Genomic DNA, 13226 nt, shown 5'->3' on the forward strand with positions numbered 1-13226 from the left:
GTTGTCTTTTCTAGATTTTGGTCTGTCAGACCACACTGCTTGACAAAGGATATGATCTGCAAGGTTCTTCTGTTTCCTTTCATTTTCTCTACACTGAGGCAGGTTAGGAATTTTGGCCACAAATGTACATAAATTTATCATGTTGCAGAGTAACTGCTCTAGAATAGTAATAGTTGTATTTGGAATACAATATTCTTGGAGATTAAACTGAAACAGCTGGATTGAAACTACCAGATACCATTTTATTCATCTGCAGACAACCCTGCAGACAACCTCTGCTATCCCTTTAAGTCAGTCCATCTGAGGGGGACTTGAGGTGGAACAGCAGAGAAGTTCTGCTGTCCTGGTAGAGGGGAGGTGAGTCACAATCCATGCAGGACTTCTTTGTCTGCCTTTCCCACTGATGAAATCAGCTAAAAACTTAAGCAGGTTACTGAACAGATTTTGAGTGGAGTAATTCCCTTTATAATGTATTACTGCACCCACTCACTGTTCAGAGTGATATCACTTACATTAGTACCTGGTAAACTGGAGTTGGATTCTGCTCTGCACTACATAGTAACTACTAACAAATACTGCCTGATTTCACATATGTATTCAATGCAGGTTCTAATATTCTTATGAATCTCATATTCATGACATGGCAAGCAAGAACTGAGAAGTAACCATCATTTACCTGTCTTTGATTTTGTTTGTTTTTTCCACTGCATCTATGTCCATCCGGATCTTGTATGTCACATGTGGTGGAAGATTCCTGGTTGTGGGTTCTAGGTCTGGAAATACCACACCAGCCCAGAATTTGTTTTCCTCCAACAGGCGAAGGGCTTGACGAGTCAGTTGGGTTTCATCAATAAAACCTTCAAATTTATCCAAGGTCAAGCACTACAAATAATTACAAAGAGAGGATGGACTTATGCTGAAAAGCACTTTGTCAAGTGAAGCACTTGGAAAGTCAGAGCGTACATTTAAATCTTAATGTCTCTTAGGTATTTAGACATTTATTCCTAGTCAATTGATCTTACTAGTAATAATGTATCCCTACTGAGCTCTGACATGCAATTAACCTGCTGGCTACGGTTAACATACTTCAACTATCTTGATAATAAAATGTCTTCTGTCCTAGTTTCTGTTGTGACTAAGAAATGTGTTCTTATCACTCCATATAGAAGACACAAAGTCATAAAAATCTAGGGTCTTTATGTTCCTCCTACTTAGCAGGCATTGTAAGACAAAGATTGTGAACACTAGAAACTTTAGCATTGGTTGTCTGTAAAATTGCAGATTTATGTTTGTATATTTACCTTCTGCCCTTCAGAATTGGCAAGACATTACCAGAGATGGACTGGAAAGACTTACTGAATTACCTGCTTCATAAAATTCCAACAGGTTATCTTGCTTGATCTTATCTTCTTGATCATCTCTTGCAAGTCATAACCAAAAATTACTCCACATCAAAGGGTTCATACGAGCAAGTGGTTGTTTTACGCCTTCCTCTCTGATAAATCTAGCCCTGTTTCCTTTCAAACTTGAACTATCATGGTTTAATGGGATCTATATGAAAATATATATTTTTAACTCACAACAAAACAGTGCTTAAATTATAAATTTATTATAACTTCCTGGTGTTTGCAAGTGTTCAGTCTCCTAGTTCGCTTCAGAAAATTAAACTACATGGAATTTCATATCAGAAAGCAAAATAAGGCAGAAAAACTCTCTGATTTGCATGCCAGAAGAGAAATCAAATTAGACTAATGGCTCATGTTGCATTAATTTTTGGAGGATAGGTTTATGCCACATAGTTAACTGAGTTCAGGAACTCAGTTTAGCTCTTGCCAAAGTGGCAGTGTTTCCACAACAAAGCCCTGCTGTTGAACTGTGTCTTTGCAGTGCCTGGAGGATTTTTTACTGTTTCTTTATTATGAGGAATAATTTTCAAGTTACTTGTTGCAGCTGCAGAAGAACTCATGTAGATGTCCAGGGGAATCAGTGGGAATTACGCTGGCAAAGTACTGAGAGACTACTGATCTTGTCTAGATTTTCACTGCAGAATAGACAGTGTCTGGATTGGGTGAAGGAGCAGCATAGGCTCTTACCCAGGGGTCCAGTCAAGGAAACTGCAAGTCTTTGAAACAGAAAGTACAAATATTCATAGATTTTCTCCACGAGTAGAGTGAAACCAAAGCTTGTATAAGAACATAGGTTAAGACACCAGTCTTGCAACAATTCACAAAATTTGAAAGTGAAAAGAGATTTTATATTGTAATCTAAGAGCCAAAAGCTAGGATTTATTTCTCTTAACATGAATTGCATTCAAAATAACGGCTGTGTGCTCTACCTACCCCTTTTTTCTTTTTTAACCCCAATGAATTTGAACTCAGTCTGAGCTTTCATAAACCTCACTATATCAAAATTTGTTCATCAACCACTTGGGGAAATTTATTTCTGATCTTCTCCCAGTAATTATTTAACATTTTAACATGGTCCAAATAAGATGGGAAAACTAAAAGCAAAATACTAAGCAAAGGTTTGGAAGTTGGAACCAGAAAATAATGAACATAAACAGGTGACTAGGTAGCTCTTGCAAACAGTTTAGCTGTTCTGTGGCCTAAGGTAATCAAAGGGAAGAACAGGAAATTCTTGGGGTGGTGAGAATGAGCAGCTGCTGCATAACCTGTGGGATTCTCAGCCCACCACAGTTTGCAGGAGAGATTTGGAGTCTCCAAAGATAGTTGCTGGCAGCACACCTCTCCTCACTGCACACTAAGGTAAGGAGTAGGGTGTCCCTGAAAGGGAGCAATTCGTTCCCATTGTGTTTGGCACAGTGTGAAAACATTCTCAAATGCTAACAACTCCGTGTAAACAGCAGGCTTTAAAGAATAAGCTCATTACAAAGAACGTTAGGACACAAAGATCTATTACCAGGTACAGTAACTGCCCTGATACTGTGGATATTCCAGCACTGACCTGCTGCAAGCCATATATTTCACTCAGTTTGAGTAAGAAACAGTTCTGCTAACATGATGCAAAAAAGATCATCAAAAGAATCAGCAGAGCTTTGTGTAACACCTTTATTATTCCCTCTTGTACTAGCTGTAGGAAGGCAGATAAACTCTCAGTTCCTGCCTTCTTGCATGGAATGAATGATCTTTTAGACTGAACTGGACTGAAATTAGGAGAGTTAAGCTTAGTCCTGTTGCTTACAACTAGTACAAATTTTCTCTGTGAGCTTGAGGCTCAGCTTATTTACTCATTAAATAATAACTTAATATTTACTATTCTTTCAGAAGTGATTCTAAGATGTTATTTATCTCTACAAAGACCCTATCACATGGTAAGGGCTGAGTTCCCAAGCATTAAGCCATCTAAAAAAATATAAACTTTTTCACATTGGACTTAGTCAGAGTTTGATGAACTCATCAGTAAAATAGATTAGTTTGTCCATAGCAGAGAAACCTCTCCCTCAAAGTAGCTTCACAAAGGCTTGATATTTTCATCTACACCTTTAGCATTTTTTATTTGTATAATTAAACTTCACCTCACTGTGGCTCTCAAAAGTCTTCAGAGAGCACCACTTGAAACAGCACACCAGAGAAGAGGGGTACAGACTCCAGGAGAGACAGACATCTTGTCAGAAGTGGCTACAGAACAAGAAGAAACTCCCTCATTGGTTTCAATGGAATTTTGCTCACATGCTTAAAAGCCTGAAGGAGGATTTACCAAATAATTAGTAGGTTCTCTGGTCCTGTCTTGTGAAAGTAGTGGCCTATTGGTTATTGGTACTTACAAAAGAAACATTTTCTTGAGGTTTTGCATTCACTTTCTGCCTCTCAGCATTGAAGTGCATTCAGACATTCAACCAACATTTTGAATATAGCATTTAAGGATCAAGTTGAACATTTTATTATAAGAGTAACTATTCATATTACTGTACCACTGTATTGTTTTAAACACATGCTTTTAATACTAAGATTAAATTTGAAACAAACGAAGATGTCTTAGGATTTTAACCTTTTTGTCTGTTGCCACAGACCCCAATACTGCCTACCCAGCGTTAAGATAACCTCTACAAATATTCCCATCGGGGCAGGGCTGGACCTTACCTCCAGATACTGACTGAGCAAACGCAGAACTTGGTCTGCAGCAGTGAAGATGTTCCGCCAGTCAAAGTCTGCCATTCCCCTCTCCCGGCTCCTTGAAGATCCATTGTGGAGGAAGTTGATTATGTGCTCAGCAGTTAAGCCTTCAGAACCCAGCTGGCGGTTCAAGAAGTCCCTCACTGTCGGATGCCTCAGCGAGTCCTGAAGAAATACATCAGGACAGCTTCACTACAATGATCCTCTTTCCATGACCTGTTTAGCTAGAAAGGTATTAATTTCCATAGCTCTTTTCAGACATGAACGAGTACAAAAGGGTGTGCTAAGGAATTAATTTTACAAATGGGCAATTGCATAACTGAACTGGAGGTGAGGCTTGAAGAACGGCTGAAAAGAAATGTATCCTTGACTATTTACTGCATTGCTTTTGTATAAGCAAGAAGATAAATGATATAAACATATAGTTTAATATAGGAAAATGGGGAAAACCAAATGTTTTCTCTAGTATGAACTGCTTTATGAACTTTAATTACAGATAGAAATTGCAGCTGATCAAAGTCAAATCTAAGAGATGAAGAAATAAGCAATTTCCCGAAGTAGTGAGCTGTTTGGCCCAGTAAAGGCTGGTCCTACTGCCGTCTTTGCCTATACAGAACGCAAGAAAAGCAAGTTGTCTCTTCTTGAAGGACATTTTGGAGAGGCAGGAAAGCAGCAATTGCTGTCTTTACTAAGAAGACATTACTCAGATTCTTGTATGCCCAGATCTGAGGCTTTGTCACAGAGACACTGTAATACATCCACGACTTCCCTTCAAACCAAGCCCAGTAACCAAGCAAACAGCCTTAAAGGACACAGATTCCTTGCTGCAAAGGCTGTGCTTCCAGGCAAACCTTTCAAATTAATGATCTTCTTCATTAGTAAAAATAAAGGATGGTGAAAGGCTGCTCTTACTGAGGATTCCTGCTAAGTTATAACATACACGGATCATATTCATTTGCAGGCTGCTTTGAAAGAAGTACCACAGCTGAGGTCCTACTTCTTCCCAAGCTTTGGTCAATAGTCTGAGGCGTTCAAGTTCCTCAAAAGTGGAGTTTGCCTGATGAAAATACCAGAAGAAAAGAGTGTTAGAAATCTAAGGAGTTAAACTACAAAATTTATGATCCAGCTATTCAGTGACAAATGTAGTTTTTACTTCCAAAACTTTATAAACTAGTTGAAATAGTAGAAATGCTAATAATCATCAAAAAAAAGAATCTGTAGAACCTAACCAGAATCAAAGGATGAAATACTGTTGTATATGTTAAAAAGCAAGTGCACATTGACTCTAGCTAACTTAATTCCCTTGCATAGTCAGGTTTTAGGTATAATTATCTATTCCACTCTTTTTCTCCTTGACTATTTCTTTCCATTAAGAACTAAAGAGAAAGGTGATGACGTGGGTGGATGAATGAATGGGAGGCAGCTGGCAAAGACAGATACTCTCACAGTTAAGATATTAGTTAAGACTTGAATGTTGGGCTGCTGTAAATCTGAGTGTTCCTGGGTGAACTATGAGCAGCAGTTCTGTGCCTTGTGTAGCTGTTGAGAGTAAGTGAATTTCTGGTTATGACAGGGCTAAAACCTAGGTCATATGTGACCTTGATTAACTGCTCAGATTCATTTCACCCAGCTTCAAGCATTTCACTGAAGAGTCCAGAGTCCATCTTACTTTCATGAAGTGAAAATTATTTACAGTTTCAACAGATATAATACTAAACCATGATGCTGATATTCATTTACAGTCTCACAATGTTAGGTCTCAATGAGCCTATCCAAACTTCACAGCTGTCACATTTAAATATTTACTGACACACAGCTGCTCATGTTCCTACCTCTGTAAAATAAATATAAATATTACTATTTTTACTAGTGTAATGTGGAATCATTCCAAAAAAAGGCTGCTGGAATGACCTGGAAAAAGCATGTAGTGTGGGCCAAGATGGGATGAATCAGTGAAGATCTGTCTCCCATATTTTTAAACAAAGAGTAACTGTCCTTCCTGCAGTGAGCATCTGAACAAATGGAGTTCTGAGAGGACAATCTGGTTAGGCTGAGGTAGCTGGGTCACTGTTTTTCAAAAGGTGTTTCTTAGGATGCAATTTGTTAGAAATATACATTTTTATATTTCAGAACTTCTTACATTTTTTATGATTTGCCGTACAGAAGGTGAATCAGGAGTAAAGAGAATTTTCCCCATCAGCAGGGGCTTCGCAGCACTCCAGGCTATTTTGGTTAAAGGGTTTGATTCCAAGTTCTGGATCAATCCATTACAAAAGGGTGCTAAAGACAGAAAGAAAGACAGTCTTTATGTAATCAAATCTTATCATACCTATCCTGAGGGTTTTTTTACTGCCAATTTTGAATCTGAATGGTTAAAGCACATTCTGCAATGTAGAAGTCTAACATCTGAACAGACAGAAAAGACTAGTAAGTAGATATTGGAGGTGTAAAGTACACGCTACAGAAACTGGAAGGGCAAACATAAACAACCATTTGAAAGTTACTTTTATTTATATGGTATTTCAAATGGAAAGAAACTACACAGCTCAGAATGCTGAGCAATTTTGAGCTTTAGTTGATTTACTCCTAATGACTTAGCTCCTTTGTATTGTAGTTGATACTGATACAAAGCTGATCCAGCAGGCTTGGATGTTGAACTCTGGAACAGTTCAAAACCAGATCCTACAATAATTTAGAATTAAACATTTTAACGTAAACATATTTAACTTGCTCCTGCACTATGAAGTAATTAGTTTACTTGGATAGCATTCAATTGTTTTGTTCCCTGGCTGAAGAAATGGAGTGCTGGGCCTTTCAGAGGTCTTTTAAAGTTTCTGGCATAAGAGTCTCTCTCTAAGCAAAGTGCTCATCTGTATATTGCAACTCTATCACAGCAGGAGGGACATAGGAATCTACTACCAGCTATAACATGGATGGTAGTACAGAAAAAATTGCTGATGAGCAAAGAGTAGAGAAAAAAAACCTATGCAGCAAACAGAGGGAAACATAACAAAAAGATAAAATAACAAATGGTAGAAAAGATATAATTAGTTCTTCTTTGCATTCTCTCCTATTACAATAGCAAGAAGTGATGAAATCACTGGTAAATTGGAGTATTTTCTACATAAAATGCAATCATGCTGTAGAATATTCTGCTACAAAATACATGTGTTTTTTTGCAAGGGAACAGCCACCATGTATCAAGCTGAGTATTATTTAAAATGAGATATTTTTAAATTCCAGTGCTGCAGGCCATCAAACTAGTTAAGAGAAAAAATAGAGTTTAGAAAGCATATTGTAGAGAAAAGCAATTCCAGAATGCAGCACTATCTTTTCCTGAACCTTCTTCAGACACATCTTATTCTTCCAGGTAGCATGTAATAGAAGACAAAACAGAGGGACTGTCTTAGTTATGATGACTATGTTTATGCCTCCATATTAAAAGAAAATGCATATTTCTGTCAGCTGTCAATTCTGGGCTTATCTGCTTCCAGCTGTGAAGTAAGTATGAAGTAAAATCATTTCACCTGTCTCTAATTTCCTGAACCAACTGCTTAAAAATATTACTTTACAAAAGCACTAGTGGTGTCCTAATGTAGGTTGTACATGTCTACAGTCTCTTAAAGATTAAGTGGAAAAACTTACTGGTTGTGTTATCATAAAGATAATCAGATTTCTTCCTTGTTGAGTCAATCCCCAGGAAAGCTTTGTAGTTGTTATCTTCATACCAGTTGAAGGAAAGCACTCTGGATCCACCTCCTTCTGGGTAGCCACAGAAAAGATCTGACAGGGAACTCACCAAGTGGCCTAAGGATTCTGGCCTTCCATCTTGTACAAATGGTTGCAGAACAATCATAAGGTCCTGAACACTTGGCCTCCTGACTAGCTGCAGTAAGACAAGACTTTGTTAATTACAACCCTCAAAGGAAGTAAGTATCTTGAGAGGTCTCAGTTGTGCCCAGAATGGTAAAGCATGAATGCAGCCAGAATCTCATCCTTTTTTCTCCTCGGTCCTGGTCACAGGCACCGTTTTCAGTTCTTGTTCTTTCATATCTTTTCTGAAGATTCATAATTGCCAAAGCTTATGTCTACATTTGTTTTGTAATGAGAGAAGAATGAATTTTTAAGGAACCAGCTCTTCCCAAACAAGTCTATTTTCTTTCTGGTAAAGCAGGTCACTGGAACATACAAAGAACAAAGGAAAACAAGGACTATGCACTATGAAGAAAAGTAATGTAATCTGTTGTTAGATCATTTACCTTTTGTACTGCTTGGGAAATATTAGACAGCACCCTCCCCCAGGCCTTCAGGTCAGCACCTGGTGAGTTTCTGTCCAACACGGTGGGAAGCTGTGAGCACATAAGAAATACAGATGAGTTTTGTATAGTTTCTACATGACGACAGCTATTACAATGACAAGAAAATCCAGATGGCATTTCTTTAGCTCAAATACTTTGGAGTTATTTGCAACAGTAATTTGTAAGCTAGTCTTGTGGGGCCACAAATTCAGTACCCATGTGCAGACTCACACAGTTGCCTGTGTAAGTGTTCTTTCTAATACAAGGCTGAGACAATCACAGGCCACTGAAAATATAGCTTGGGTTTTGTTCTGCTCATCTAAACCCACCATGCTAAGAGGTGCAAAAATGGAGGAGAAATGTAAGAACTGGCATTTCTGAGATGCTGCTTATCACAGAGGCTATTCCTTCAGTGGAATGTACAGACTCTTGGAACTTCCAAATTTAAGAAAGGTTGTGATACAGAAACCCCCATTTGTCATGGAGGTAAGTAACTTGTAGTACTTTATACTTCAGCGATTTCCTGATTTTGGAGGCAGTCTGGTCCTCACTGTCTGTCAGACATGATGGAAACCATTCCTTTCCCAAGCTCCTGCAGGCTGACCAAATTGCCTTTCCAGAAGAAGTTAACACTTTAGTTATCAATGGCTTAAAAGAAACAGGTGGCACCGTGGTGTGCTGTCACATACCACATTGTTTGCATAACTGCATCGTTCTTTGTCAGCTGTACGAAGAATCCCATATACACTTGGGGTAGCACTTTTGAGGCTTTCTCAGGCATGTATTTCTTCTGCTATTACAATAAAATATAAAGCTGGACTTGTAGATAGCTAGACTGTAATATGTATGAGACTAGGCCCTAAACAGCCTTCCCCAAAACTGCCTAGCCATACACCCTGCTGATTACCTGCCATTCCCTTCAGTCAGTAGGTAACTGGGCAGTCGTAGTAGCTGGGCAGTGCAGTATGCATATTCACATCAAGTCCTTAAATGCTGAAAATCTATCCTAGAAGTACTGTAGCATTAATTCTCTGCTACTTCCAGCAAGCATCAGATATACGAAAATAAAAGGATATATTTTTAGAAATGGAAATAGCAGCTTTCAGCAGCTGACCACGGGTTCTTATCAGGATTGGTAAAGTCACATGGGCACAATGGCTGACTATCAGTGCTATCAAACAGTGATTTGCTGGTGTGTCAATTAAAACATCTGACATCCTTTGTCCCCAGTTCTGAGCAACTCAGAGCTGAATAAAATCCATGTAAAATTAATCATGATGCTATACTGCTGTGGAAGAAAATTCTGATCAATACTTTCTATGTAACTTCAGCAGTTGCTCATATATCCTGCCTGGTTCTATACAGCAAACTGACAATGTGAAGGTTTCATGACATTAAATCACAAAGTGGAAACCAGCAAATTAAATTAATTCTTGAAAAATGCAAAGTATGGACATAGGGAAAGCAGACATGAGGGATGTATACAACAATGGACTCTAAGTTTATTATCACGAGGAAAGAATCCTTGGAGCCTTTGTGAATAGTTTTCTGAAAGCAGCACCTCAATGTGCAGAATACAAATGAAATATTAGAAATATATTAGGAGAAGAACATCTAACAAAAGCAAAAACCCCCATTGTAGCATGCCATTATATATATATTTATTTGTTATAATTTATATTTTATTATATATTTAAAAGTAATAACATTAACCTATGTTTATGTATATATATAAAATTGCAGAATATATCTGTACTAAACCAAAGTTTGCAGATGTGGTCAATTTATAGCAAAGTCACAGTACAAACAGGAACAACGCAAAGAAGGGCTATGAAAATGAGCAGAGAGAGGTAAGGAAAAGCTTCTGTAGAAAGAGTGATGAAAGCCAGTACAATTTGCTAGTTTGTTTGTTGTTTGGGTTTTTTTTTAAAAGTGCATATGGCTATGCCAACTCAAGCTGCATCATGGCTTTGACTACAGCATAAAATTCTGCCATGCTGGGTGGAGCAAAGACAGAATGTGTTGTATGGGGTATTTTCAGAACCCTCAGTAGGGTCCTGGTAGGTCTTTCCTGACACTGTTTTGCCACACAGACTGGAAAGACCAGATAATAGCTGCATGCAGACTTTGATTTTTAAATTGCATTTGTATCTCCTAGTTGTACTTTACTGTGAATTTCATCTGTTTCATCCCAAAGCCTACTGAGAACTGTCTAGTGTCCTGCTGATGGTAGGTTAGTGTACACAAATCCGTAACCTTACATTTGCAGGGGTAAATAAACAAAGACCACTTGGAATAATTGGTGATGTATTACAAAAGAATTCTTGAAGAGCAATGAAATATCATCCAAAGAAAAATGACAGCATAAGGCAGGATGATTGTGTTAATACTTACCAGCTGAAATAGCTTAAAGAAATCAACATTTGCATACAAGGCATCTTCTACTCTCTGTAGACTTTGCTGGGACAAGGCACACATGGCCTTGCGTACAGAAGGGAGACCTCTTCGGCTGCTGAATATAATAAAGCGATCCAGGAGCATCTCACTGCAAGCAATGTCCTTCAGAGTCAAGTTAGGGACACCATAGGCAAACTGCAACCAAGAACAATATTTCATTTACTGTTATGAACCCTTCAAACTGTTCAGGTACAACTAAAAATTTATCAAAAGTGGACTCCTTGATATCCAGCCCCTACTAATATTTTAATGAATGGCAGAAAGATATGGTCAGCTGAAGCATCAACTCTTGAACCACCCTCATGTGATGTTATGCTAGCTCACCTTATTTTCTCATCTTCTCATTAGTGATTCTTTCTTTCATTGTAAAAGCTCTTGTGAGTTGTCTTCCCTTCTTCTCTGTCATCTAAGCACACCTGATGCTATGCCACCCATCCTTGTGCCTAAGGAGGGATAGCTACAGCTTGCTTGAAACTGTTTTCCCAGGACCAAGTGATGGTGTTACATCACTCTACCTTTTGGGTTTAGGCTAGTTATATTTGTGCTGTCATATGTTCTAAGGAAAAAAGGGGCTAATTCAACATATTCTCAAGCTTGACTTCCCTCAGCATTTTATTTCAGTTATGACTATTCAACCACAATTCCTCCCCACAGCCATTATTTATTGTCACTGCACAGATGTACACAGCCAGGATTCACAGAGCCATTTTACATTAAATCACTCCCATCTACTGATTACCACTTCTAATATAAACAGGGAACAGAAAGAAAAAAACCCCAATTTTTATCTTTAGTGTTCAACCACTGGGAACAGATTATAGTTAAAGCAATGTAAATACAGAATAACTCCATAAAAATCAGTAGATTTACCTGGGATTTACATTGTTATTAGGGAATGCTCTTGGTAGTCTATGATTCAGTTCTACTTACTTTATAATGGACAGAATACATGGCAATACAATAACAAGTAGCACTGGAAATTGCTCCATAAGATAATATTCCCATCATCTGTCCATCTCCTTTCACAGTACAAATTGTAAGGATAAAAGCTCAGAACACTGTGATGACTGTAAATGCCTCCTGTGTGACTTTCAGGCAAACAAGAACTATGCACTGACACAATATCTTTAGGCTAAATTAATTTAAAAAGCTGTACAGAAAACATAACTGTCAACATCTACCCAGAATTTAATTTTCTTCAGAAAAATAATCTGCTGAGCATTCCAGTCTTTAAGACATGGATCAAAACAAACACACCACACCTATTCCAGGTCAGACAGATGCATATTTATGTCTTATCTAAGCAAATTAAGAAGTTCATCTAAAAGATTCTGAACACGATCAAAATTTTATATTTGCAAATCTCCTGCAGTTAGCAGCTGAGACTTGTTTGGTGGTGCCTGTAAAGGAAATATTTAAAAACCCTGAGGAATTATAAAGAACATTAATTCATTTGCTTTGGAGAGTAGATTAAAGCTTGAGGAGTTATTTATTAAGTGCTTCAGCTGTCAGAAGCTACAAAACAAAGTGGAAGTGTGGCTGTGGAAACTTTGCAAAGGTGCAAGTGTGGCACCCAGAATATGAAAGGCAGGGGTAGAAAGGTCTAGTATTTTGTCTGCCTGCCGTAACTGCTCTGAGTTTCAGCACCTGAATTACACACAGATTGTGTATTGGAATTATGATACAAAAAGGGATGCAAATTTCTGGCAAAAGTATCTGAGAGGCACTATCATCACTACAGCTGTACTCAAATAAAGGCATTGTTAACAAGACAGAGCGAGAGCGGCAGAATGCAAAAGATGGAATGCAACTGACAGATACAGTCTGGCTTGGAAAACTCCAAAACTAAACACTCGTGCCCTTCCTTAAACTGACACATTTGAATTGGAATTAACTGAGTTTATGTCAGTGAAGGAGTTTGCTTATTTGCTCAGTCACCTATGTCCTGGAGTTGTGTGCGATAAGAACAGCATTTTTAAACCATATATGCCTGATCTGTCATGCTCCTTGTCATCCAGTGTGACTGCAATTAAACTGGGCTGCACAGGGAGGCAGCCTGGGAACCTTCCTTTGACTTGTGAAATGAGGAAACAGTGACATTAACATCACTGAGAAGGATAAACACAGAAAAAAAAGAAACAAAACAAGAGAGAGGTTATTTACAAACTAACTGCATTTCAAGAACGTTCATGAGCAGATGGGATTAGAAAAACATCAAACCTCCACCCTTCCAATTTTTCCGGTAGGGTGGGCTGCTGCCAATCTTTCCTGAACTTCTCATTGTGTTTTAACATCAGTCTCCTATCCTTATCTTAGAATGACTCAAAAAAGCAAGCCC

General features: G+C 38.2%; 1 protein-coding gene across 1 annotated transcript in view; it reads right to left on the reverse strand.

The window, feature by feature from the left end:
* Positions 1-11023, reverse strand: part of ABCA4 (ATP-binding cassette, sub-family A (ABC1), member 4) — a gene marked incomplete at both ends in the record, with an annotated part of 49251 nt that extends 38228 nt beyond the window's left edge. Inside the window, 7 exons of the mRNA XM_009077946.1 lie at positions 677-882; positions 4101-4298; positions 5074-5190; positions 6274-6413; positions 7779-8019; positions 8393-8482; positions 10826-11023. Coding sequence (XP_009076194.1) covers positions 677-882; positions 4101-4298; positions 5074-5190; positions 6274-6413; positions 7779-8019; positions 8393-8482; positions 10826-11023 — 1190 coding nt within the window. The remainder of the gene's footprint in view (positions 1-676; positions 883-4100; positions 4299-5073; positions 5191-6273; positions 6414-7778; positions 8020-8392; positions 8483-10825) is intronic.
* Between the last annotated feature and the right edge of the window lie 2203 nt (positions 11024-13226).

Source organism: Acanthisitta chloris, unplaced genomic scaffold, assembly GCF_000695815.1.
Source record: "Acanthisitta chloris isolate BGI_N310 unplaced genomic scaffold, ASM69581v1 scaffold13987, whole genome shotgun sequence".
NCBI lineage: Eukaryota > Metazoa > Chordata > Aves > Passeriformes > Acanthisittidae > Acanthisitta > Acanthisitta chloris.